General features: G+C 37.7%; 1 protein-coding gene across 11 annotated transcripts in view; it reads right to left on the bottom strand.

Moving 5' to 3' along the window:
• Positions 1-24,748, bottom strand: part of USP34 (ubiquitin specific peptidase 34) — a 112,633-nt gene that overhangs the window by 37,127 nt on the left and 50,758 nt on the right. For 6 of the 11 annotated variants that reach the window (XM_032103737.1, XM_032103745.1, XM_032103742.1 and 3 more), the window contains exons 13-41: positions 24,145-24,180; positions 23,659-23,789; positions 22,592-23,208; positions 21,879-22,093; positions 20,060-20,175; positions 19,849-19,976; positions 18,461-18,550; positions 17,845-17,940; positions 16,676-16,758; positions 15,937-16,091; positions 14,963-15,076; positions 14,185-14,284; positions 13,885-14,044; positions 13,341-13,467; positions 13,097-13,244; positions 11,348-11,448; positions 10,783-10,992; positions 10,041-10,166; positions 9,163-9,285; positions 8,963-9,046; positions 8,552-8,638; positions 7,531-7,731; positions 6,088-6,170; positions 4,898-4,938; positions 3,010-3,134; positions 1,782-1,934; positions 979-1,107; positions 441-496; positions 218-338 (exon numbers count right to left, since the gene is read on the bottom strand). In XM_032103737.1, coding sequence (XP_031959628.1) covers positions 218-338; positions 441-496; positions 979-1,107; positions 1,782-1,934; positions 3,010-3,134; positions 4,898-4,938; positions 6,088-6,170; positions 7,531-7,731; positions 8,552-8,638; positions 8,963-9,046; positions 9,163-9,285; positions 10,041-10,166; positions 10,783-10,992; positions 11,348-11,448; positions 13,097-13,244; positions 13,341-13,467; positions 13,885-14,044; positions 14,185-14,284; positions 14,963-15,076; positions 15,937-16,091; positions 16,676-16,758; positions 17,845-17,940; positions 18,461-18,550; positions 19,849-19,976; positions 20,060-20,175; positions 21,879-22,093; positions 22,592-23,208; positions 23,659-23,789; positions 24,145-24,180 — 3,956 coding nt within the window. The remainder of the gene's footprint in view (positions 1-217; positions 339-440; positions 497-978; positions 1,108-1,781; positions 1,935-3,009; positions 3,135-4,897; positions 4,939-6,087; positions 6,171-7,530; positions 7,732-8,551; positions 8,639-8,962; positions 9,047-9,162; positions 9,286-10,040; positions 10,167-10,782; positions 10,993-11,347; positions 11,449-13,096; positions 13,245-13,340; positions 13,468-13,884; positions 14,045-14,184; positions 14,285-14,962; positions 15,077-15,936; positions 16,092-16,675; positions 16,759-17,844; positions 17,941-18,460; positions 18,551-19,848; positions 19,977-20,059; positions 20,176-21,878; positions 22,094-22,591; positions 23,209-23,658; positions 23,790-24,144; positions 24,181-24,748) is intronic. The other 5 variants (XM_032103740.1, XM_032103741.1, XM_032103747.1 and 2 more) reach the window with 2 other exon arrangements.

Raw genomic sequence — 24,748 nt, 5'->3', positions numbered from 1 at the left:
ATCAATAGTAAAGACACCTAAAGATAATAAATGAAAATAAATAAAACTTCAGGGATATAAGAACTCTATTCTGGAATTAAATATAGTTAGAAAGATATACGTATAGGTTTGTCCATCATCCTAAGGCTGGAAATATGATGTACTTTCACATATTGAGCCCTGCAATGAAAATGTGGTAAAAAAAGGCACTCTTTTGATCTCTTAGTGTCCTTCTCACCTGGCCTTCCCGAGAAAATTTGAAGGGTGGTTTGTGCTTAATAACACTGGTTGCGAGGCGAAGCAGTCCTGTGAGCCCATCATCTTCTATGTTACCATCCTGATGGTCAAGGATTTCTCTGCTGTATGTGCACATAGAGAGAGAGAAGCAATGTCACAACTCTGCCCCACTAACAATAAATACAACGCAAATTACACGTGGAATTGCTGTGGGCAAAGCTCACCTCCGAATGCAGTCAGCAAGGTGTCTCGCCAGTGCATCTAAATCAAGCAGGGTTGTCTGATTCAAAATAAAGAAAATGGAATACAAAAGGGAAATAATTATGGACTTCTTTTGGAGGAAATTTTATTATTGCACACAGAAAACCAGAGATAATTAAAACTCATTGTCAAACATAAGTTTTCTAACTTCTGCTAAGTGGCTGTTAACTGAATTTAACTCTTTCAGCTTTAATCAAATACTTGATTAGCTCCTCCTAGGAACACACTGAAATTTTCAGCAGTGAATCTCACAGATAATTAAAGTATTCCCATGTCTGTGACCTTCAACTAAGTTCACCTTCTCTATGTGTTAAACAACCCCCCTTTCTCGACTCCACAGAGTCACTACCTGAAGCTTCCAAGAGCTACTAAATGCACATCAGAGTAGGGAAAGCTGGGAGATGGGAAAGATCACAGCAGTTCACCGTATCTTAAGAAAAAATGTCTGAAGACACAAATTAAAAAGAAATAAACATTGGTATGAATGCAAAGCAAACCTACCTGACTTGCATCTTTGACATGGATGTTATCAATCAGTTTGCACAGCAGCCAAAAATATTCCTTACAACCAGGGCGCAGCACAGTTTCCTCTTCATAATCCTCTATCTGTAGAAAGAAATTGCTTTTGTTCTGAAGTACAAGACAAAATAACTATATTAAAAAAACACATTGAAGCCAGTAACTGTGTTAGAAGAATATTACTTTCTTCAAGTCTCTAAGGTATAAGAACAAAGTATTTTACAATAGTAACTGTGTGTGCTCTATTTTTCTTCTGCAATAGTTATTAATTTTCTTGAAAAATTGTCAGGATGATCTGCCAGACCTGTAAAAAATTTATAGAATAGTGTGGAGTTCATCCCACCCACTGCAGATCACAAAAATTCAGGATTCAACTGGACAAAACATGAACAACTTGGGCTGATTTCAATATTAGTTAATACAGATCTAATTTTAAACTCTTCTGAAAATGAGACAAATAATTGCAAAATCTTCCGTAGAGTGTTTTAATTTAACTCTTTTAAAAATATCTGTTATGTGGACATTGAAATTCAAGAACAAGAGCACTTTCTAAAAGCTGCTCTGCATTTCTCCAGGCACAGCTAAGCTGTAAATTACTGCAGTGTCACAGTTTATCCACTTATGGAAAGGTTCTGGAAACATCCAAACCAGAAGCCTTATTATCTCCGTGTATCTGAAACAGCATGTCAGACATAATGATAATGTGCTACCAGTTTTAGTTTTTATATTAAAAAATATATTTAACTATATCTTTGATAAAGCTTTGTCAGTTCTTAAACTCTTACCCTAATTGGCTTCAGAGCTTGAGCGTCAGGGAGAAATTTTAGCAAGGTTGATGCAGCCAGGAGCAGAAAGGAGCGATTGATTGAGTCTCCCCCATCCAGGCCAGAGAGAGATAATTTGTACAAACCATTGCAAGACTCATGGCGAACAGCAGTCTAGGAAAAATCACAAAATTAAATGATTACCCACGTTATTTGGAAGATTTTTTCTTTTCTATGTTTTCCTTTCATAGGTACATAAATTCCTCTCATCTATGAGGTTATCAGAGTAGAATGTGTCTTTCTAAAAACAGCTATTATAAATTAAAATTGCATTTAAATTGCTTTCAGAAAAATGTAAAATATATTGTTCTAACTAAAACGATGATTTGTCCATGCCCTGTGTCTCTTGAGTTATGTATTTTCTACAGGAAAGATTACAGTGACTAGAACAGAGAATATCCCATCTGGCAAATCAAGGAAATCTATGTGAATCCTGAATTTACCCTTACCCATTCCTAACAATTAATTAATTTAATTTCACTAGAAGAATTGTTTTCTTCTTTCTTTTGTTAAGAAAAATACCCACAGTCTATCTCTAACCCAGCTTTGGAAGTTTGCACTCTCTCATCTCCAGGGATTTTAAATGGAGTCAGCCTGTAAGCTTTTCCTGTGCTTGAGTAATAAAGCAACAGATAAGAATTATCACTTCATACCCACATTGCACCTTTAAGCAACCACTTGTAAATACAAAAATTATCTACTGTGAATATATTGATGCAATTTTTAAGCCTTTATTATGTGAGAAAGAATTACTTAAAGCTAGACAAAGGTTTGGCCATGCCAAAGATTTTTGTATCCATTCTCATTCACCTCATTTTGTGATTCTAAGTAGACCAAATAAATAATAATTTAAAAAATAACGTGAAAATGTAAGGGGGGGAAGTACATTTAAGCTAATTCAAGTCAGGTGGCATCACCCAGAAATTTCAACAAATTACCCAGGAATTTTAACAAATTACAACGAAAGAATGGCCTTCAAACACAAGCCAAGAACAAAGGTGAGAATTCATAACATGGTTTGCCATCGACCACAGATGTGCCACCTTACAATGATCACTTCTTACACAGCACTGCAAGTACCTGAGGCAGATCCTGCCACTTTCAGCAGGAAAATACATGTCTTGAATTTAATGGCAAACCAAAGCTAATGGCACTAATTAGGAATGCAACAACCTCCCCTCTCCCATACCTCTGGAATAAGAAGGGTGAGTTTCTTGAGCCAGTCTTGCAAATGGTCACTGTCAGCCAGACTGGATTTCACCAAGGAGCAGCAGTGAGCCCAGCTCACCAAGAGCCACATGGAATAGTGAGTGACTGAAAGAGGAAGAGAGAAATGCCACTGTAAGTAACAGCAAAGGCTTTTTGGGTGGAAGGGTTGCACACTCCAGCCCAAATGACATTTATTTCAGTCATATTAACAGGCAAGACCAAATCTTTGACATTTATTTCAGTCATATTAACAGGCAAGACCAAATCTTGCCCAGGCACACAGGATACAACCTAAACTCAAGAGTTTTACCAACATGCTTATTAAATACTGACTCTGTATTAATGATGACCATTTAATCAGACTAAATATTACCAGTAAGTGGCACAACCCTTTCCTGCATCTCTACTTCTTAACCAGTGAGCTGGTGCTTTGCATCACATCTTCACACTTATTTTCTGTTCTGTACTAATTTCTGGGGCCACATTTGCGTTGCCTCACACAGAAGTTCCATTTCAATCATCTCACAGCCCCCAAGTAACTTTGAAAATTCTGAGGTAGCATCTTTGTAAGGAAATTAGAGCAAGAAATGAGTATTTTGGAGTGCTTCAGACTCCATCCAGTGTCACCTCTCCTCTGGTTATAAGGCTTTCAAGGACTTTCAAGTTTCAATAATGCTTTCAAGGACTACACTTCTAAATACCCCACTTTTTAACGGAATTATCAACGGAGAAACCATTCTTCATCTTTAATTAGAGGAGAGAAACTGCCAGCAGCAGGAGCCCAAGCACAGACGCACCCAATGACAGCAACTGCTGGGGTTTGTTCAAGTAAACAAGGCAGGAACACTAAATTACAGATGTGTCCAAGGGTGTCTAGGACAACTTTTTATGGGATAGGATCCCACCTGTCTTGCCAAGGAAGCTGCTTCTCTTGGCAGGTTAAAGAAAGCTGCTCTTGGAATCAAGTCTAATTTCAACTTTTCCAGTGCAGCAAGAGTTTATTCTTGATAGCCCCCTCATCTTCTCCTTAACTTCCACCTGAATTTCGTATTTTCTTCTTTGCAAACTGTTCCATTTTGATAGGACCCTGCCTGGATACCTCTGCCACTGGTTACTAATGCAGGATGAAGTGCTGTATGGGATTTGTCTGCATTTGCTGTTCTCATTGAAGCCACTTGGGCTGAAAATTCTCACATGGAGTTTCTGCCACAAGCCCAAGCACGAATGGTTAGGCAAGAGGGAAGCAGCTGCTGCCCATGGAAAAACTCACTGGATGTGAGATGCTTCCAACCCCTGCCCCAGCTTCACTTCTAAAATAAAACTGAATTTCCTCCCTTCCAAGTCTGATATAAAGTTTGGGGATCAGGGCTGGGAGAAAGAGTGGGGGAAAATCCAGACGGGATTTAGCCTGGAAAGTGGATCGGGAAAACCTAGTCGAGATTTCAGCCAGAAACAGGATCGGGAAAAACCCAGACAGGAATTCTCTGGGAAACTTGCTGGGGGAAAACCCGGACCAGATTTCCCCTGGGAAGTGGCTCAGGGAAAAACCTGGACCGGATTTCACACAAAGTCAGGATCGGGGGGGAAACCCGGACTGGATTTCGCCTGGAAAGTGGATCGGGGAATAACCACGACCGGACTTCACCCTAAATCAAGACTGGGGAGAAAACTCGGACTGGATTTAAGCCAGAAAGTGAATCAGGGAAAAACCCAGACCGGATTTCACTCAGAAACCATGGCTATTTCCTTGGAGTAACACAATTTTCCATCATTCTAATGGTGGAATAAATCAAACCCATAGCTTATTATCATCATCAATTTGCTGTCCCTATTATTAGGTCCTGACACAGCTGGTTTGCAGCACTGACCTTCATGCCTTGACCTGTGATCAGACTGAGCCTTCAACACCCTGATGGGAAGAAGGGAAAATCATTTGAACTTTATCACAGAATGTAACAGATTATCACTTAGAAATACAAGTACACACAGGCACAACACAGTTACTCTTAAGTAACCACTCGGAAAATTACACATCTTAAAAGGAATCATTTCTTGCAGTATTCAAAATTAGCAACAATAATAAAACTATGAAAACCTTCAAGTCACCCCCATAAAGCTTTACTAACTACAAGATTAAAAGTCAAGGAGAAGTACCCACAGTCCCTTTATTTTACCCAAAATAGAGATGTCAAACAGAGCTAAGAACTGACCCACACAGAAGAAATCTAGTTTTCTTCTAAAGAAACCACACTGTGAATAAACATTTAATGCTTATATTTATTTACTTACATTTTTATTAATTACAATAAAAGGTTATGAAACCAAAACCATCGCATATATACTTAAAATTATTCCTGCAACTCAACTATTGGTTGAAGTTAAGCACACTTGCAGACTTGACTGGAAATGCTCTGAATGTCCTTAACAATCTTCTAAAAATATGGTAAAGCACACTACCCATCACTTGGGATCAATTCTACGACACCAACGTAACAAAAATCTGACCTCCCAGCATCAGACTGACTGCCACAATGCAGTCAATTACACAGAATTGCTTTTCTCAGGACAAAAAGGCAACGGGACCAAAATCTCCAATAGGTAAAATTTTGCCTTCAGTATCTGCACAATGGCTAAAACAGTAATTTCAGCAGGATGAAAAAAATAAAGTCAAAACTGGCAGACGACTAAGCAACATAAAAGTGAATTTTTATTTTAATTTCTCCTTTACGCTGCCTTGAAATTGAGAATGCTCCGGAGAAAATGAAGAAGGGATTTTGGCATGAAAATTTACAAAAGCATGTCATATATAGGTGATATATCCATGCCTTACACCCTCACCACAGAATTCTCACTCCTCTCCTCTGCGCCACACTGCTTTGAGGGCAGGATAACCACAGGAGGTGACTAAGAAAAGCAAGTCTACAGCCTCTGGAATCAATTTCTGATGTGGCTGTCAATGGGGACCACAGCTGGAAGAGCCCTGGACTTGTCAACTAAAGCAGCGATGAAAATGTGCACACTCGATCAGCTTTATCACAAAAATAAAAAAATATTGTACCTAGGTGCCAAGTTGTCATATGTATAAGCAACTGACATAAGTCGCTGAATCAAACTGGTTCCCTGGACAAGTACAAGAAACACCTTTAAAAATTGAAGTCAAAAGAAAAAAAAAAAAAAAAAAAACAAGTTAATATAACAACAAGCTTTTTGATCTGTTTTTCAATTATACACACTGTGTGAATCTAAATAAACCCACCTGTGCAGAGGAGGAAGAGCCAAAGGCAAATCACAGCATCTTCACAGTTAACAATTTACTGTTTTTATTAAAGCACAGCTAAAATCCCACGTTTCACTGACTAGGTCTAGATGCTAAAATTTCTGTTTCTCTAAGAAAGACAATGCAACTGAATAGGAAAATGAACCATTTATTCAATCCTTCCAGTAAAAACACGGTATTTTTTTTAAAGCATAAACTACTCACTGCCTTTTAAAAACCTTAGGCTTGAGGAGACAGGGTTGAGGATGAGGTTGGACACATCCATTTTGCCTATCTCTGTGATCAACACATTTTATTGACTACACATTCACTTAAACAATTCATCTTTAGAGAACCTGACAGACTACACAGAATTTTAAACTTCAAGTCTGAAGAAAACCTTAAAATATTTAAATATCAAATCCACTGCAATCAAAAATATTAATCAACTGACAATTAAAAATTTAAAACCAGTTAGAGAAACCGACAGCAGCATTTACATGTTAAAAATTTAATACATTTGATAACTTCCCTGTATGACAGTAGCCCTGGTGATTTAGGGATTTGTTTTGTCAGAAATGGCTGACATTAATAGAATGGTTAAGGTCTTTCCAGGTATAACAAATGGGAAGTTTGGCTCCAGCTCAGAGTTCAGACCTGCACTTTCTGGCAGTCACAGCTGGTCCTGGGCCCAAGAAAGTCGATTTACGGTGAATGTTTCCCTGATGCCAAAATATTCCATGTGCTTGGCTTGCTTTAGGGAATCAGCATGCAGGAATCTGGCAGGAAGGTTTACAGCTGCAGGTAAGTTCACCATACACTCACTCAGATACCCCTAATGAAGTTATTTTAGTGTTTACTAAAGGAATCCAAAATGGATTTAGCGAGGATGAGGACAGCTCGTGTTATAACCATGCTAGCATAGGTTAATAATAATATGTTACTGTAAAAAAAGACTGACCAATTTAGGAAACAAAATCTAAGAAACAGGGACAAAGCACTGGAATTCTGAATTCCCAATTAATGTGTTCACCAATCACCAAAACACCTTTTGGTTGCCAGGTTTAAAGCTATTAAAATACTTTTTTTAGAGAACAAGTAGGGTATCAATTAACATTACTGATATCAATTAGTCCTACTACCTTTTCCACTACAGTATTTTACACTAAAATGAGGACTTCACATTTACTCTTTCAGAAAAAGAGTCCTTTTGTAAAGCTCACAGAACCTCTGTCTGTCTCCTACCTCTGTCAGACGAGGGATATGAAGGCCCTTCACGTGGTCACTCGTTGTCTTCCTGGATTTGCCTGGCCACGTCCTTTTCCTATGGCTCTCTGCTACCCCAGACCAGGCAAAGACATCGTGATAAGCCAAATCCAGATCTGAGGGATCGACTGCAAACTGGCAGATCAGCTTCAGCAAGCAAGCAAGACAGTCCAGCTGCCACTGGGAAGAAGGAGGAAATGAAATCTTGAGTTTTGAGGGATTTATTTTACACATAATTCAATGCCTACTATGGAATTTGCAACTGAAAGCTTCAGCAAGGTATAAGGGATAAAAACCCAGAAGTAAGTTGGATTTAGCTCAAACTAATGACAGAATAATAATGAAAAAGACATTATGTAAGAATGACTAATAATCACGCTCATTATTGAGAAGTGTCTTTTAACACCACAGCCACTGTGCTAATTGTCTCACTGACAGCAAGGGAAAATGGTATTTCTTGGCCTCTTCAAGGGAAAGATAATTAACAGATCACTGCTTTTAATACAGACTATAATAAATAATTTTCCAAATAACAACCTTCCCTAAAATAAGCAAAAAAAAGAGCAAAAATAAAGTATTCCGTTCTTGTTTGGCTACTTTTGAATCTTTAAAAAAGTGTGATCTGTTATTGTAATAGCAATGCAGCTGCAATCATTCCTGAGGAAGGAACCTGGGTTTTTGTCCCTCTAAGGTTCCATGATCTACCCCAAATACACAGAAGAACAGGAAGGGTGATTTTAAAACATAAAAAAGCAGAAGTGTGTGTATATATATATATATATACACACACACACACACACTTTATTCTTTTAAATAAACTCTTCCAGGAATATAAAATACTCAAAAACCAGATGCTACTGGCATAGATTCTGGTGGCTTCAATCAGAGAATGAATCCATTTCACAACAGAAAAGTAACTGTAACAAAGGGTCAAAGTATTAAAAGTCTTTACAAATAACAGGAATATTCTTCTGGAGAGAAAGGGTGAATAAAGACCTACCACAGTCCACGATTCCTGTTCTTTAGGCTCTAGGATTCCAGAATTGAAAATTTCCAGTAACTGTTGGAGCCCCCCAGCAGCAACAAACTGTAAGTATATTATGGAACCAATGTGAGATGAAGCAGACACAGAAATGTCACTAAGATCAGTAAGATACCAACCTAAGCTTTGTAAATTAATGAATAAATAAATTATAAACTAGTCAGCTGGATATTTCATGAAAACAAGCGAAATAATTGTACATGGCTGCGACAAATTTACAGGCCTGATAACATAGAAAAACTTGCAAATGTTATCCCTAAATTTGAGATAAGAAACTTTAAGATAGATGATGTTTTAAAAGGGTTTTTATTTTATATCTCCCATGAAAAACTGTCTTAAGTATCATAGAATACTGTAGGAAAAACAAACCTTGCAGCTCCATGTGTTTTTACTGTTTTCTATTTGATCTTCACTTGAATCATCTGAGTCTGGGTAAAGATCACTGTAACTTCCCTAAAGATAAACAAGATTAATTGTAAAAACAGCTAAAGAATGATAATATTATAAAATAAATCATTGATATATGTGTTGGTTCAGAGGAACACAGATATTCTGTGCAAGAAAATTACCGTGGATTCACGTCTTATTCTCCTGTTGGGCTTTCCCAAAGCTTCAATAATTTCCAGGGCATACAAAAGTTTATGGGCACTTTTTATTCGCAGAAGGTCCTTCCAGCTAAAGCCATCATTACCCTTAAAAGAGCAAAAAAAGATAGAAAACAATTAACACAATTAAATGTAACGCTGCTTACCTAAAAGTTAAGGCAGAAGATTTTTCAAGTGGCATGGACAAATTATTTGGGGTTTAATTTCATCTGTTATCTGAAATTAGACAATTCCAAGCATATTTCTATAAATGATTAACAATTTGAATAATGAAAAGGCAACATTACTGCAAGCTAACATACACACAACTTTAAACTAGAGGAAAGCAAACGTTACAGTCTGAACTGTAACTTCCACCAAAATTTTGATGCATATGTGCATAAAAAGCTGTTATATCTAAGATCTGTTAGGATGTACTTTCAACCACTTTTAAAGAGGTTGAATAATATTTTCATCTGTAGGACACAAAATCAACTATGCTTCCAACCAACCCATGCTGTGAACTTAGAGAAGAGAGTACAGAAGTATCACTATCACAACAGTCACAGTGTTAAAGCCAGGCTACAGCTGAAGAAACTGCTCTTTGAATTCAAGCCAAAAGATTGTGATCATTAGTGCTGACTATTCTTTTCATTTATAAAATAAATTTTGAAAAAAAATGATAAAAAACTTTGGGAGCTAAGCTGACGTCTGTTTAGTTTTAGATTTATTAGGTTTACTTGTATCTCAGCACACTTAACATATTTACTATTTAACATTCCTATTTGGGGAAAATTCAACTAAAACACTGCATGCCAAAACATTCATGTATAATAGAGATAAATATGTAAAACGTTGTTCACCTGCTCATCAGAAATATTCTGGAATGCCTGCAGCATATTAGGGCACGTTGGTAAGAGCATTAACAGTTCCCAGACACGTCTGGATAAGTTTTCTGCATGGAGATGGAGCTCTTCACACCTTGCACTCTGAAAAACCAAACCACAGCCATTCTTATTGGGAACTTCTTTGAGAAAATGAGATTTCAAAGCCCAAAAATGTACTTATCCTTAATTAAGCAGCTGTTTCCTATCTAATAAATAATTAGGACATGATAGTTGAAGTCTCAACTTGTATGAAAATAAGTTACATGATCTTTAAATCATATCACATATTTTGGAATATTTAAATGCACATTAACCTTATAAGTAAACTACAGGTTCAAATCTACTATATATTATTTAATTTTCCTCAAGCTAATGATAGCATACAAGACAAAGCTTGAGTTTTTGCAATACAACTTTACAAACCTTTCTTCAAGCCACCTCCCATTGTGAGTCACCACACCTACTTAAATAATCAATATTGTTTCTTAAGAATTACTTTTACAGCTTCTACAGTATTTGGAACATTAAAATATATCAGAACAATATTGCTAAGAAAATAAGAGAAATGATGATAAAGATTTTACCATAAGTGAAAAAGCAGGCAATAAACATCTCCAGCAATTGACCAGAGTACACAAGAAGTAGGCTACACAGGAAAGCCAGATCCAATTAAGTAAGACTTAAATGTAATTGTTCTAATAAAATTACTCTAAATTACCTCACTGTCTTCCATAGCCACTTCTCCAGAAGGAGGCTTAAAAGAGGCCAGCATCTCTAACAAATCAAAAAGGGTGGTAAGATGAGGTTCTTGCAGGAGTAAAAGCATTGGAATGTTGTCCTTCTGAGGAGGAGGTAGGCAGGAAGCTGGGAGCTGGACACCTTCACCTTTCCGTTCTCGCCTGGGGGCACCCAGAGACACAAACACCATCTGGAACAGAGAGAGACAAGGTGCAGAGAGACAATTTTATGATAAGCCATGGAATTTTTTCACAAGGATCAGAATTAAAAACTTAAAGATAAATGTTTATTTTGTAATCAAAGCTTTACTTTGCAGCACTTTCAACAACTGCCACAAATGAAGTTCGGGTTTGCCTTCACTTAAGGCATTCATGGTGTAGCTGAAACTCCTTTATTCTGCCCCTGAGGCTGCGGAGACTCCAGTCCTGAGCTGGTATCAGCCTCACATTGATCACACCCAGCCCCACACACAGGAACCAGCTGTAGAACACTAAAGCAAAGTATTGGCCACTGTTTCCAGTGACTGCTCTCCATGCTGGCAGTACCTGCATATCCTTAAACCCCAACTCGTGGAGCGTTTTTTCATCATAGTCAGTTGTCAGTTCATGCCCAGATGAAATCATTCTCACAGGTCCCATGAGGCCACCTAGGACAAAAGCTTATTTCAGCAAAATTCTGGAATCATAAGCTTCAGTTTCATAGTTTGAATAGTACACCCTTCAGTAGCAAAGAAAAAGAGGCAAAAACTGAATGTCCTTTCCTTAAGAAAAGTGGTGATTACATTAATCTAAATTTACTTGCATGTATTAAGAAATAACCTTTTCAATAACAGGTCACCCAACCTTGTAGTGAAAAGTGTTTATACTAGAAATTTAAACATGCCTTCCATATTTTGTAGTAAATGACACTGTGCCACAGAAGGACAATGGAAAATGATTGTTATCATCAACAAAATCCCCTTGTACCACACACTTGTAGTCAAATCAAAGAAGCAATGATTAATCTCACTTAAATGTAAGTTGGAAGCAAAGAAGTCACACCCACTCGAGAAAGGAAAAACTGAGAACACCCTGCAAAGAACTCATCACCGAACAAGAAACCTGACCAATTAAAAGATAAGAATTTCATTTGGTGCAGACAATCAAGCCTCTCTTCTTACAGCACACTTTGCCCAACACGACCACATGTTTCTAAAATCCCAGTTACAACAAAAATAAATATTTTCTGCTTAATGGTGGAAAACAAGACAATTTCTTTACTAAAACTGCTTCTGATGAGTGGCTGGAAAAGGATTTTACAAAGAAGGCAATTAATGCATCCAAAATTCAGTCTGGTTTACTTTACTTACATTGTGTCTCACTAAAACATGTTTTTTAAAAGTTGTTAAACTGTGAAAAGCAAGTCTGAATCATGTTTAAACATATACTAACAGTGGTGCTGGATGGAGCTGTTCATGGACAGAATTTGTTCAGATAATTATTCATTACATGCTATCTCATGCTTACAATGAGAGAAAAACCAAGAAAACATAAAGATAATTGAGAAAACATTTTGAACAGCAGTAAGTGATTAGAATGCTGTAATATATAACATCAAGAGGATTTAGAAAACATCCTCCTGAAGGATAGAGCAGGAATTCTCATTTACTCACAAACACATTAAGAGGGAACAACAACAGGATGCATATTCACTATACTAAGCAAGCAATGGCCATCTCAGGAGCAAGGTGACACTCCAAATGAGAAGCCTCAAAGCAGGCAGAAGAATAATTTTTGCTACAGGATGACCATAAATTAAAAAGCAATTGCAGGAGTAAAGAAGATCTTCCACCTGACTGGAATACATGTATCTAGAGCATAAATTATGAATTTGAATTATGGCTTCAAACTCTAAATCAATGGCACAGCCAGAAGTGTATGAATCAGATGCAATACAGAATAAGATACACAGAAATATAGAACTTTATCAAGTTGTGTGGAACAGTATCTCCAGTTTAGAGAAAATAACATAATTCAAACAACAAGAAGAAAAATAAACTGGGGGAGAACTCTACTGGAACATGGAACTTGGATAGATCCAAGGACTTCTGACAGATGCATATTTTCTTTGCAATTTCAAATAAATTGTAGTGCTTAAGAAACAACACTATTAATTAGAAGTGAGGGTGGTACTAATTAGAACCAGAGCTAAAGAAAATAAATCATAATGCTTGCTTAGCTGGGGTATCTGGGGGGAAAAAAACCCCACCATCACTTAAGCTGTAAAGGCAAAATTTCCAGGTAGAAACAGCTCACCAGGGAAATCCCCTTTGCGGCTGCTTTGGCCAAACTCCTGAAGCTGTGCTTGCTGATTTATCTGCTCCTTCTGCAAATTTTCATACCAATGTGTGACTTCTGCTCGGAGATCAGCCACCTGATCACTAGGGTACATTTCTATGGTCATCTGAAAGAAAACAGGTGTTTTATTTTCCCAAGAGCACTATGGAATTCCTAACATTTCACAGGGTAGGGTCTGCCAGGAAAAGGAATTTTCACTCACCTTGTCAGGAAGTCCAGCTGGCTGACAGACAATCCTTAGAGGTAGCGACTGTTTGTCACTCAGGGCTTTCAAGTGACTGCTGATGCCAGTGCCTTCAATCTGCCACTGTCTCAGGTGATATGCAAACCTTAGGAAAAACACGGAAAAAGTGTTTTTGTCAAAGCCTATTTAACACAAATGTTTGCTAAACAATGAGAGAAAGACAAAACCTGCAAATAATTTCTGGGCTGGTTTTTTTTTTTTTTCAAAATAAGAGGAAGTTATGACATCCTCACTATTTTTCTAATAAAATAACTTTAAAGAAGTTTCTTTGGTGAGGGATGGGGAAATATGAACCACATCCACACATTCACACAAGAACAAGGGCCCCACTCTGGTAACTGTTTAAACTTTATTTATTACCTTTCACAATTATTCCCTACTGGCTTTCCTTTACACAAAGAAACCATTCCTTAAATTAATATTAACTCTTAACACACTCATCATTATGGTAAGAGGAGTAGAAATAAATTCTGCATCCAAGTATGTCAACAGAGTTTTTTACCTTCTCCTGAAAGCCTCCAGGTGTGTTTTCAGCATTAAGAGCCCTCTTTCAATAATGGTCAGACTCGAATGAGAGTCTTGCTCCAGGTTACTCGAAGCTATCATCAGACTCTCCATACACTTGCTAATAAATTCCTGCTCTTTTTCCAGACCAGTTTTACCTGTAATACCAGTTCAAGTCAATTACATAGGCACAGCCTTGGAACAACACATTTTAACACTAAGAATAAAAAAAGAATAGTGCTAGGTATTCTTTAAAACAGTTTAAACATAAAAAAAAGATAAAAATTAAAGTTCATACCGTTGATGTAGTAAGAGTTGATGTACTGGATGGCTGCTCTACTGACATCACCAGACTGTGCCCTCAAAGCAATGCCCCAGAACTGGTCCATGCCACACAACTGTTTGACAAAAGGAAAAACACAGCAACAAAACACTGCCTCATTATTTTACTTTTTTCTGATCTGAGACATTCTTTTTGCCTCTTGACTCAATCACTAACAATATCTCATTTTCTCCACTGCTTGCACTGTCATCACTGCACACACCCAATTACTACAAAACTCTAGGTTTCTCAGAAACACTTTCAAAGTCTGAAACATGAGGAGAACTGGCTGAAATCCAAAATAGCCAATTTTCATTTTTGACAAAAAGAAATACTTTCAAATGAAGCTGTAAAACCACAACTATAATCAGTATTCATTGCAAGAAAAAAATATTGCCTCAAATTCAGAGAACATATTCTAAGTATAATTTCATTTATGAGGTAATTTCTCTGGATAAAAAACTTCTAAAGCACATAATACATAAATTGAGGCACATTTTACAACAGATTTCTAGTCAGAAATAAGTATGACTAATAGAATGTCACCTCGCTCTTCTTCATTAGATAAGTAAATGTTACAAATCCATTCCTTGAACTCAACAGCAGATACATGTCAGTTATGCTAACAATATGATAAACTGCACAAAGAGATGCAGGCAACAGGTATCACTTCGTGGTTTTCTATCTCTGCCTTTAGAGACAAAATCCACACATGCCAGAGAGAAGAAAAGCAAGAGACAGAACTCAGGCTCACCTCGGAGTTGGAGCCACCATCATAAGCACTCGTAGCCAACCGAGCCAAATTACACAAATGCTGGAAGAGGTTTAGGCCAGTCATACTGATAGTTTCAGGTTTTAGTTGTGGCATCTAAACAAAATCAACGTGCTTTAGTATGCAAAAAAATTTCAGTGATGGAATAGAGAGCAATTACAGGGTATTTATTTCACTAGCACTGTTATTACTAATCACTGTTATTATTCACCATATTCAAATGTAGTAGAGCAAATAGAATTTGTTCTTGCAAAAGATCACACCCTGAATTTTAGACACAATGCAAAAAATCAACTATAATTGTCTTAAACAGTTCACCACTGATTTGAACAATGGAGAGGGGAAAAAAAAGTTATTTCAACATCAGCTGCTTAACTTATCAACAGCAAAAGAATTTGTTAGCATTCAAAAACCTTATACATTACAAAACTAGACAAAAACCCGTGTAACCTTGGGAAAGAACTAGACTACATTAATTATTGCACAATCTATCCATTTTGTAATGTCATCTGTCAAAATGGATGAATGGAACCCCTCGGAAAAAGCTCTGCATATTTGTCTTTTTGGTGTCTGTATTGCTGAGATGTATAGGCCTCTCCCAAAAACAAAAGTCCATTTTTCAGTCAGGTTAAGCTGTACAGCATAAAGCAAACTATAGTTTTGTGCAGGTTTTTTTTTTTTTTCTAATTGAAATAAAAGTGCTACACAGCTGTGGATACAACACAGGGGCTATTTGTAAAGAAACACTTGGGTAAATAGTAGTGTGAAAAGAACTCCCACTAATCCATTTCCCTCCTCTCTCCAAGCAGAGAAAAACGTCTGCATGACAAGTGGGGCCCTCCTGGGCTACTGAAGAGATGATTTCCATAGAAACAATTTTAAATCCATTAAATAGTGTTGATAGGAATGAAGCATCTCTATTGGAATTACAGGGTTGCAATTAACTCTCTACGTACCTTTTCCAAAAAGAGATGTTTGTAAGTCTCCATACCCATGGCATGCTGGTCTTTACTCCGTACTTGATTCAAGAACCAGTGTAGTGCATCATCATAACATTCAGAATCTTCTACTAAGCAGTGCCACAGGATGTCCACTTGTTCTAAACTCAACCCTACAATTAGGGAAGTATTTTTAACTACTCCTTTATAACACCAAATATTCCACAAAACCCAAGGATACACACAGAAAAATCAGAATATCTATGTCAGATCACAACACATAAATGTATTGTATGGTAACTTTGACTATCTGTAATGAGACCACTCAAATACCAATTGTAAAAAGTGTCATTTCTTTCTTCATAAAGAAAATTTATTACTGACAGCACTAAAATTTAAGGAATTATTCCTTTTTGAAATACAGTACTTCAGTAAAAGATCTCTGGGAACATTATGGACACAAACCAAAGCCCATAAGCACATAATGTATTATCTTCCTTTAGTAATTACTATTCTATTATTTAGAAAAACCAAAGCACAGAGAACATGAAAATTTGTTCTCACAAAACTGCAACAGAATTTGAATTCCAGTGTTGGTTCTGTGCTTTTGCCAGAAAATCTTCCTTCTTTTGAAACTGTCTCAGAGATTATTTTAAACTGCATGTTTAAAATACCGTATTAAGCTGACATGGATTACTAGGAAGTATTTTTGCTTACTCTGAGGTGCTTCTATGGTAAGATAACCTCAAATACTCACTGAAATGATCTGGAGATCCCAGAGTCGAAAACACACACGTCAAGAATTGAAGACGAACCTGAACTTCTGCGCTGTGGCTGTATCTAAATGTAAATTTGGATAAAAACAGAATTTTATTTGATTGTTTATTGTCATAATTCCTATCCTACTCAGACACATGCCTCTTGAAAGCATTAATAATTGTTTCTTACAAGTTTCTTTCTGAATTTCTAGTTCAGTGCATGGCCCAGACTCCAGCTGCAGATGTTGCAAAACCACCCCAAAGAGCGGAATGACACAATAGTTGTCACTAGATAAAATCCTTTTTTTGTTGGGATTTGAGAAGGGGAATGGGATTGGGCTTTCTGGCTTACAGTCCAATTCAAGTGCATTATTTTGTCACCTGGCAGGATCTACTTAATTCTTTTCCCCCAAACTTGTAAAATGCTGGTATTTCTACTCTGAATTTCCGATTCCAGACGATACATATTCTTCATAAAAATATTTTCATAACTTATATAAAAAGATTACCTTTATTTCGGTTTATACAGTAAAAGCTTGATGGTCAAAGGAGCAGAATAATTTATCATTTTACCTGAATTTAAAGGATCCCACCTTTCTAAGTAATTCCTCACTAAAGCAACATCTAATATAAAGGGTGAAGTTAGATTTGAAGAAGCTAAAGTGGACCCATAAATAGCAACGTTTTTCAGATGTGGGTGCCCATATTGACTTTGACATCTGTCAAAACATGAACAGTCTCTTCCTTTGGGATTGGGGAGCTGGAAATTGTACTGCTTGTTTATATATACCTGATTTTAATCACACAGATTAGAAAGTGCAGCTGGATGTGTTAAACAAAAAAATTACGCAAAGGCTAATGACAAATTTTAAAACTAAGCCATTTGAATAGTGATATGAAATCACTTTAAATTAACTTGTATATCTAAACCTTCATCTTTTATTTGCACACAAATACTCAACATGATGTCTAACAAAAATGACAAGAGTTGGGATTTTTTTAAGAAAAAGGAGCTATTTAAAATGTTTTTACAGACCTTTGTCTCCCTAAACAGAAAATGTCCCTATAGAAAGTATTTACTTACAAGAACACATCAGAAGTAACAGAAGAGAGCAGAAATGTTTCAAACCATAAAATATCCAACGCTCCAAGTCAGCTGTGTACTTACAGTGCGTGTTTGTGTCGTCCCTCCCTGACTGCCTGGATGTAGTGTACCAAATTATCGAAGAAAAGTTTCATCATATTTAGCTCCTTTTCTGCCCACCTGTGGCAATTTAAAGGACAAAGTACTATGGTTTGCTTCAAAAGATCAGAAAAGCCACAGAAAGCAGACAGCTGTTATAGGAAAATGGCACATACATAACCCCAAAGTACACATTCAGTTTTCCATCTACCACAAATTCAGGAGCATTTTCCAGTACTGTACCCTCTTCTTCCTTGCAATTCTTAAGGTTTCCTAAATGTGATTTTCAGGCATAGGACTGACAGAACACTCCCTTTTGAGCCCATGAAAACTGTTCCTCATGGCCCTAATACAGAAAAAGTCTAACTCAGGACTGGGCATATGTTCAACTGTCATGTCAAAAAGGCCAAGAAAAGTTCCTCATAATCACTGTCACTTTCCCAGAAGTTCCGTCAGTCTGTTCTCTACAGTTACACCAGGCAGTTGCATGGTTTGTTCTGCAAAGAAATGCTGTACTCCGTTTTATCTTCAACTTTCAAAGGTTTTAATACACCAAAGAGCCCCCTAAATGCCAGCACTGCTGGGACAGGGGCCTACTTACATTGTTATCCAATGTGTATCGTAGCTGCTCCCAAATTGTTGGAATGTTCCAAACAGCTTGGGAAGAAGACGAAGTGAAACTACTACAGATCTAAAGGAGAAAGAGAGAAACAATGACAACATGTGACTGCTACAAAACTGAAATAATTGATTTAAAAATTCCTTTGAGAAGCTCAGGTTCTGTGAGCAAACTGACTAAAGGAAAGCTCTGTAAATCATAGATCATAGGGTGATCTGGGCTGGAAGGGACTTCAAAAGTCTCCTCATTCCAGCCCCTGTCATGGGCTGGGACACTTTCCACTATATCCCAGGTTGCTCAGAGCCCCACCCAGCCTGGCCTTGAACACTTCCAGGGATGGGGCATCCACAGCTTCTCTGGGCAGTCTGTGCCAGGGCCTCACTGCCCTCACAATAAACAATTTTCTCCTTGTATCTACTCTAAACCTACTCTCCATTTGAAGCCACTCCCCCTTGTCCTGTCACTCCAGGCCCTTGTAAAGAGTCTCTCTCCATGCTTCTTGCAGGCTCCCTTCAGGTAGAGGAAGGCCACAATTAGGTCACCCCAAAGTCTTCTTTTCTCCAGGCTGAAGAGTCCCAATTCTCTCAGCCTTTCCTCACAGGAGAGGGGCTCCATCCCTCTAATCAACCCCTCCGGATGTGCTCCAACAGGTCCACGTCCTTCCCATGCTTGTGCAATCTCCCATCAAGTCAACCAAGAAGTTTTCTGAACCTGAACTACACATGCCTCAAATTCTTTACATGTAACTCCCTGGACACACAGATGAGATTAATCTCTCAGCATACTTGTAAGCTCATCTCACAAATGCAGTTCTCAGCAAAAAGGTAACACCACAACACAGCAGGTGATGTCCAGCTATCAATTGTGTCGTGAAAATAAATGCCACTTTGCCCAGTACAATCTCACAGCTTTAGCTGGTATTAAAACAAGTCATCTGAGGTCAAGCTGTTCCTTCCCCACAGAAATGAGACCCCATAAAAGACTTGGTGGAAAAAAACTTGTCTGTTCCTCAGCCACTTGTATGTAAAATCTAAATATTGAGTTCAAAATGCTTATGGCCAAGGCACCTGACCTTGCACTCGACTGACTGAGGTGCAGACCTGATTTTACCAAAGGCAGGAAGGCAAAAACCTCTGGCAGAAGGGAGGACAGACAAATACAACAAAATGAGAAATTCAGGAAACCAAGACACAAAAAAATGGAGCATCAGAAACATCCACAACACTTTGGAAACTATTTTTATTCTTTTGCTTTTGCCTAGTTTACGCTGTCTTCCTGTAAAACGAAATAACTATTACAGCCAACTTGGATTTCTGGTATGTTGCAGAAATAAAATACTTATAAAACAGACAATTTATGATTAAAGTTACCTGTTGTTTGCTAAATTTTCTAAGCAGCCTTCGATAAATCTCATTCGAATCTGTCTGTCAGTGAACCAGCACACTAAAGAACAGAGCAGCTTCTCTGCCTCATTTATTAACCCTTCAGAAAGATGAATCTACAGCAAGTAGAAAGAAAAGTCAATGAATACTATGTATTTATTTTCTTTTAAAAACCAGTGTTTTCAGGTATTCAACTTACTGCATCTTCATCCTGGACCAGATCCCACAGCAGGGTATTTCCTTTCTTACAAACATTATCCAAATTAATGTCCGTCACTGCATTGCTGTTATATTGATGTTTGTGAACTGCTGGTCCTGGACAAAATATAAAGAGCATTAGTGAGTAAACAGAAGGAACCATCTGAATTGAACATTACTCCCTAAGTGCACAAACAACAACACATTTTATTTGTTAACTTGGCTATTTCAAAGTGCAACAACACTGTAATTGCAGCCTTTTTCCACATATGGGTTCTTAAAAGACCATACAAGAAGCCAACAGGGCAGTTGGGCCAATATTTACACTGCTTTTGGCTAATGGCAAAGTGCAATTAAAAACAGCACTGAAGAACTGCAGATGCAATTGCTTTTTAATTTAATTCATACTGTAATTAAAATGTTTCTTAAGCCTTTCTGTAGTGCCGTGGTCCAAAGGGAGTTATCTCCATAACCACCCTGGCTGGAATGCAGGAAAGGAGCACATTTTAATAAATTCCCCTCCTGCTACAAGATTCCCTCCATCCAACTGAAAACCAGGAAAAACAAACACCATTTTTCCATGTGCTAAAGCATCAAAGTGCAGGATTTTAGAAACTCATCATGTTTTCATAAACACTGATAGACATTTTCCTTCCTCTCTGTGCCCACAGCTGGCACCATTCATTGATCTACTATTTGATACTATTTTCATGCAACAGCAAAGTCAAGTAGAAAATTCAGACTGCACATAGAACACTGTAATTATTTGCACATGCAAAACTAGGGGTGTCAAAAATAATCTGCACTGAAGGCCTCATGCTCAACCAGTAATTTGAATCTTCAGTTAGATGAGTAATATCTATGGAAAACATTGAAAAAAATATGCTGATTTATAGATTTATGAAGTTTTAATAGTTTATTCAACTCTGCAGTGGAGAAAAAAATGCCAATGTTCAATCTCAGGCTGAAATTACTATTATAAAAACTTCTTACTCAATTATTTCAGGGAAATACATAAACAGCACTGGGTTTGCTGTCTGCTGGATAAAAGCAAACTTGGCTCTTCCAGGCCAGTGAACAAAACCATGAACCCTTCATCAACTCTGCTCTCCATTATGTTTAAAAAGAGGGTAAAAGAGAAAATAAAGCTGCCAAAATAGCATATGGAAAGATGATATAATTCTTGAGAAGTGTTTTAGTAGCATCTTAAATTGCACCCTGAAGTAAACTAGAAGATTTGGCAGTGTAAGATGAAATAGCATCAAATGCCCTTTAGAGCAAGCTCCCAAAAGCATCAAGTCATATTTTAAGTCACTTTTCCAGAATTCTCTTCTCTAGAGCCCATTATGGTTAATTCATTTATAGGTTAATTTATGATGTCAAATGTACAAACTCACAGTAATATGCACCCACCAGAACAAAAACTGCAGAAGGTTTCAGAGAGGAAAATAGAAAGAAATCTTACTTTCAGTACCACCTTTCTTTACACTTAAATAAGCTATTAGAAGACACACGTACTAGGTTCTTCTGTGCCTTTATTTGTTTTAATTTGCATTAAAAGCTCCAGAAGAAATGGGAAGGGGGGAGGGATTTAAAAAGATAAACACAACTAAACACAAATGAACGTTTCTGTGTTCACTAATGAACACAGATTCAAAAATCTATCTCTTGGAGAAATGTTAAGTTCTCAGCAGTCATCATGGCTTCTTAGGACAAATACAAAAAAATGGTTAAAATAATTTCATTATTTTATTTTAATTACTGGAGACTAATTCAGAATTACAAACTAAGTTTTTCAGGTTTTGTTTTATCACTCTTACCTTGACTCAGATGTTCATGATAGATAGAGGCCAGGTTAGGGAGGTGCTGCTGAAGATGAGATGTTAGCTCAGCATGGGAATTAATCTGTACAAGCTCTTCTTCGCAGCCAGACTCTTCCCCATCAAAATCTGCCATATTTTTCTCTGATTTTGCACTGACTTGAGAACTACTGCAGCTGACATCATCTGCACTAAGCATATCATCGACCATATGCCTGTAAAAGAAGTATATCAGAATGGACAATATCAAAGAGGAACTTGTTTAAAGCAGACTACAAGTGAGCAGACATCTCCCTAAAGCTAAAGTCAGGATGAATCATCTGTTTGAACAGCAGCCCTTGTATGAACTAGAAAAACAATTACAGATAAATAAACTGAAGGCCTCACTAGCATGATGACTGAGTTGGCTTCTTAATGTTAACTAAATGCAGCATTTTCCAAAACATTCTTAACATTTTCTTAAATGCTGTCTTATTTATTCAACAGCAAAACTTAAATGAAACCTTTAATCAGATGTTAACAAATCAGATTTCTGTGTAACTGTCTGTGATAGCATGATAAATGTCTGTGATAAATGATGTCATTTCTGCAAGACAAAATTATCCTGAGCTACAGCAAAATGTCCATACACCAATTTCTGCCCAAATGGAGGATTCTGCTACCACTTTTATTTCTGTTATGAAAGGAGCCAGAAGAAATGCCAAGCTACCTACCCATCATGGTGATGGTGGTGGTGGTGATGGTGGTGGTGGTGCTGTGGCCCAATGAACTGTCGACAGTTAAATAATTCATTCCCAATAGTTTCCCCGAGGAAGTCCCCTGTGTGAGTTATACAAGAATCTTGAGAGCCTTGTGAAATGTGAGCAGTGCTCATTTCCCCTGTCATGTCGTGCTCTGCATCCTCAGCATGAGAACAAGCATCGAGCATACGGATGCGATTGTCCACCGGCGGCACCGCGTCCGTGTTAAAAACATGGTCCTTGCCCGCCCCGTTACTGGCGCCGCTCCTCTCCGGCGCCCCCTGGGCATCTCCCAGACAAATGCCCGCTTGTGATTCCAGTTTTCTGCCTCGTAGATCTGTGCTCCTACTGCTTTTCTGGGGGTTGTGACTCCTGTCTTCTTCCTCTTCATCCTCCTCCTCTTTGAGAGCCTCGATATCTGCGATGTCTTCCGACTGCACCTCGCTGCCAGGGCTGCCAGCGGACTGGCTGGCGTGACTGGAGTTGGCCTCGTTGCTGGATCCATCACTGTGGCCACTGCTGCTCCCAGGCCCACTGCTGCCATCCTCACCACTGTTGGCTGTCTCATCAGAGCTTCCTTGCATGGATTCCTGAAATTATTTCGGGGTTTTTTAAGATTGGTGGGAAAATAAAGGACCACTGGAAATACATAATTAATATCATCATCATCATTCAAACATCATTCTTCCTTTAGGAGGAAATGTGTCACATCTACAAGTTTCAATTCATTCTTTCTCAATTTGGCTGCTGATGACAAAATGCTCTGAGCAAGATTCATATTTAATAATTGATTTTTTGCATTACCTTGTTGCTAACAGGGTGTATGCGCAGACTTTGCACGTGCTAAGAGCCACAGTGTGACACAGAAACGACGTCTGGCAGTCCCTTACTAAGAGATTAACCTAACTGAAACACAATTTAAATGCAGGAATACATTTGTCTGAAGTGGTTTTGAAACAAGCATAGATTAAAAAATCATTTAATAGCTAATAACAGGCAACTCAGTAACAGAATTCCCAGACTCAGACTCTCACTCATACCTCTGTGTCCGAAAGTCGCTGCTGGACATGTTTTGTTCTGTTAATCAGCTGCTCCTCCATTTCAATGTCACTGCCTCCACTCTGATGGGTGTCACTGTTGTCACTACTTTGAGGGCTTGCTGCTGGTGACCCTAATTCAAAACCACATTTCCCAGTTACTCTGTGACAGGTAATTACTGGAATGTAACAGCATTGCATAAATCTGCCTCAAATGTTGAGCATTCTTCCAGCAAACAGGGATATATAACTCAAACAATCTGTGTACCTAAACACTAATAATTTCATTTAGAACTCTGAGCATTTTACTACAAAGTTTGTATTTCAATGTCTCCTCTTGCCACAGTTACACAAATTTCCTAGGTTCTACTCAAAATACCATTTCATTTGACTTCTCATAAAAACAGAACTTCAAATTTACTCTAATCCTGCTCAAATTCAAAAGCACTGTGGTATCAAATTGTGGTGTACAACTAAAACAATACTTACAAGGGGAAGGGGCTGCTCTTCTGAGCTCCTCTTCTTCTGACGGAAAAAAGCAGGATGGAAAAATAAGTGACTAAAAATCGTTTTGTCAGCATATAGTTGTCCATAATTCACAAAAACCAGCAGTAGGAAGAGAAAGGGAAGCTACAGTAAAATGGCTTGGCAGCACCTTTAGTAATGACTGTGGGGAAAGACACAGTCAAGTATAAAACAGAACCACCAAATCAGAAACAGCATGCAATACCAAAAACTAGGTAAAAAGCAGGTAAGCTTTTGTAAGATTTTATGTAGCTATTATGTTACAGATGTGCAGTAGAACAAGAATAGTTAACTGATGAGTTAGGGATCATCTTCTGAATTAAGAAGAAAAGAAGAAAGAAAAACACAGACTACTTTAGCTATACAAACAGAATGGATCTGAAACACAAAGCTTTCCAAATGCACTCACAGACTTTTAATGCTTTCATCTACAGCCTCAAGTTCTGCTGGAAAAATATGCCAGCATGACACTTTTGAAAAATACTTAAAGGAGAAAGTTCTATACCTGCTTTTTGTCCAAACTCAACAAGGAGACTATGAAAATTCCAAATTTAACTCCCAGATCTAC

This window comes from Corvus moneduloides, chromosome 3 (genome assembly GCF_009650955.1).
Source record: "Corvus moneduloides isolate bCorMon1 chromosome 3, bCorMon1.pri, whole genome shotgun sequence".
Classification (NCBI taxonomy): Eukaryota; Metazoa; Chordata; class Aves; order Passeriformes; family Corvidae; genus Corvus; species Corvus moneduloides.
Note: the sequence above shows the minus strand (reverse complement) of the source record. Positions and strands in the feature narration are given on the sequence as shown.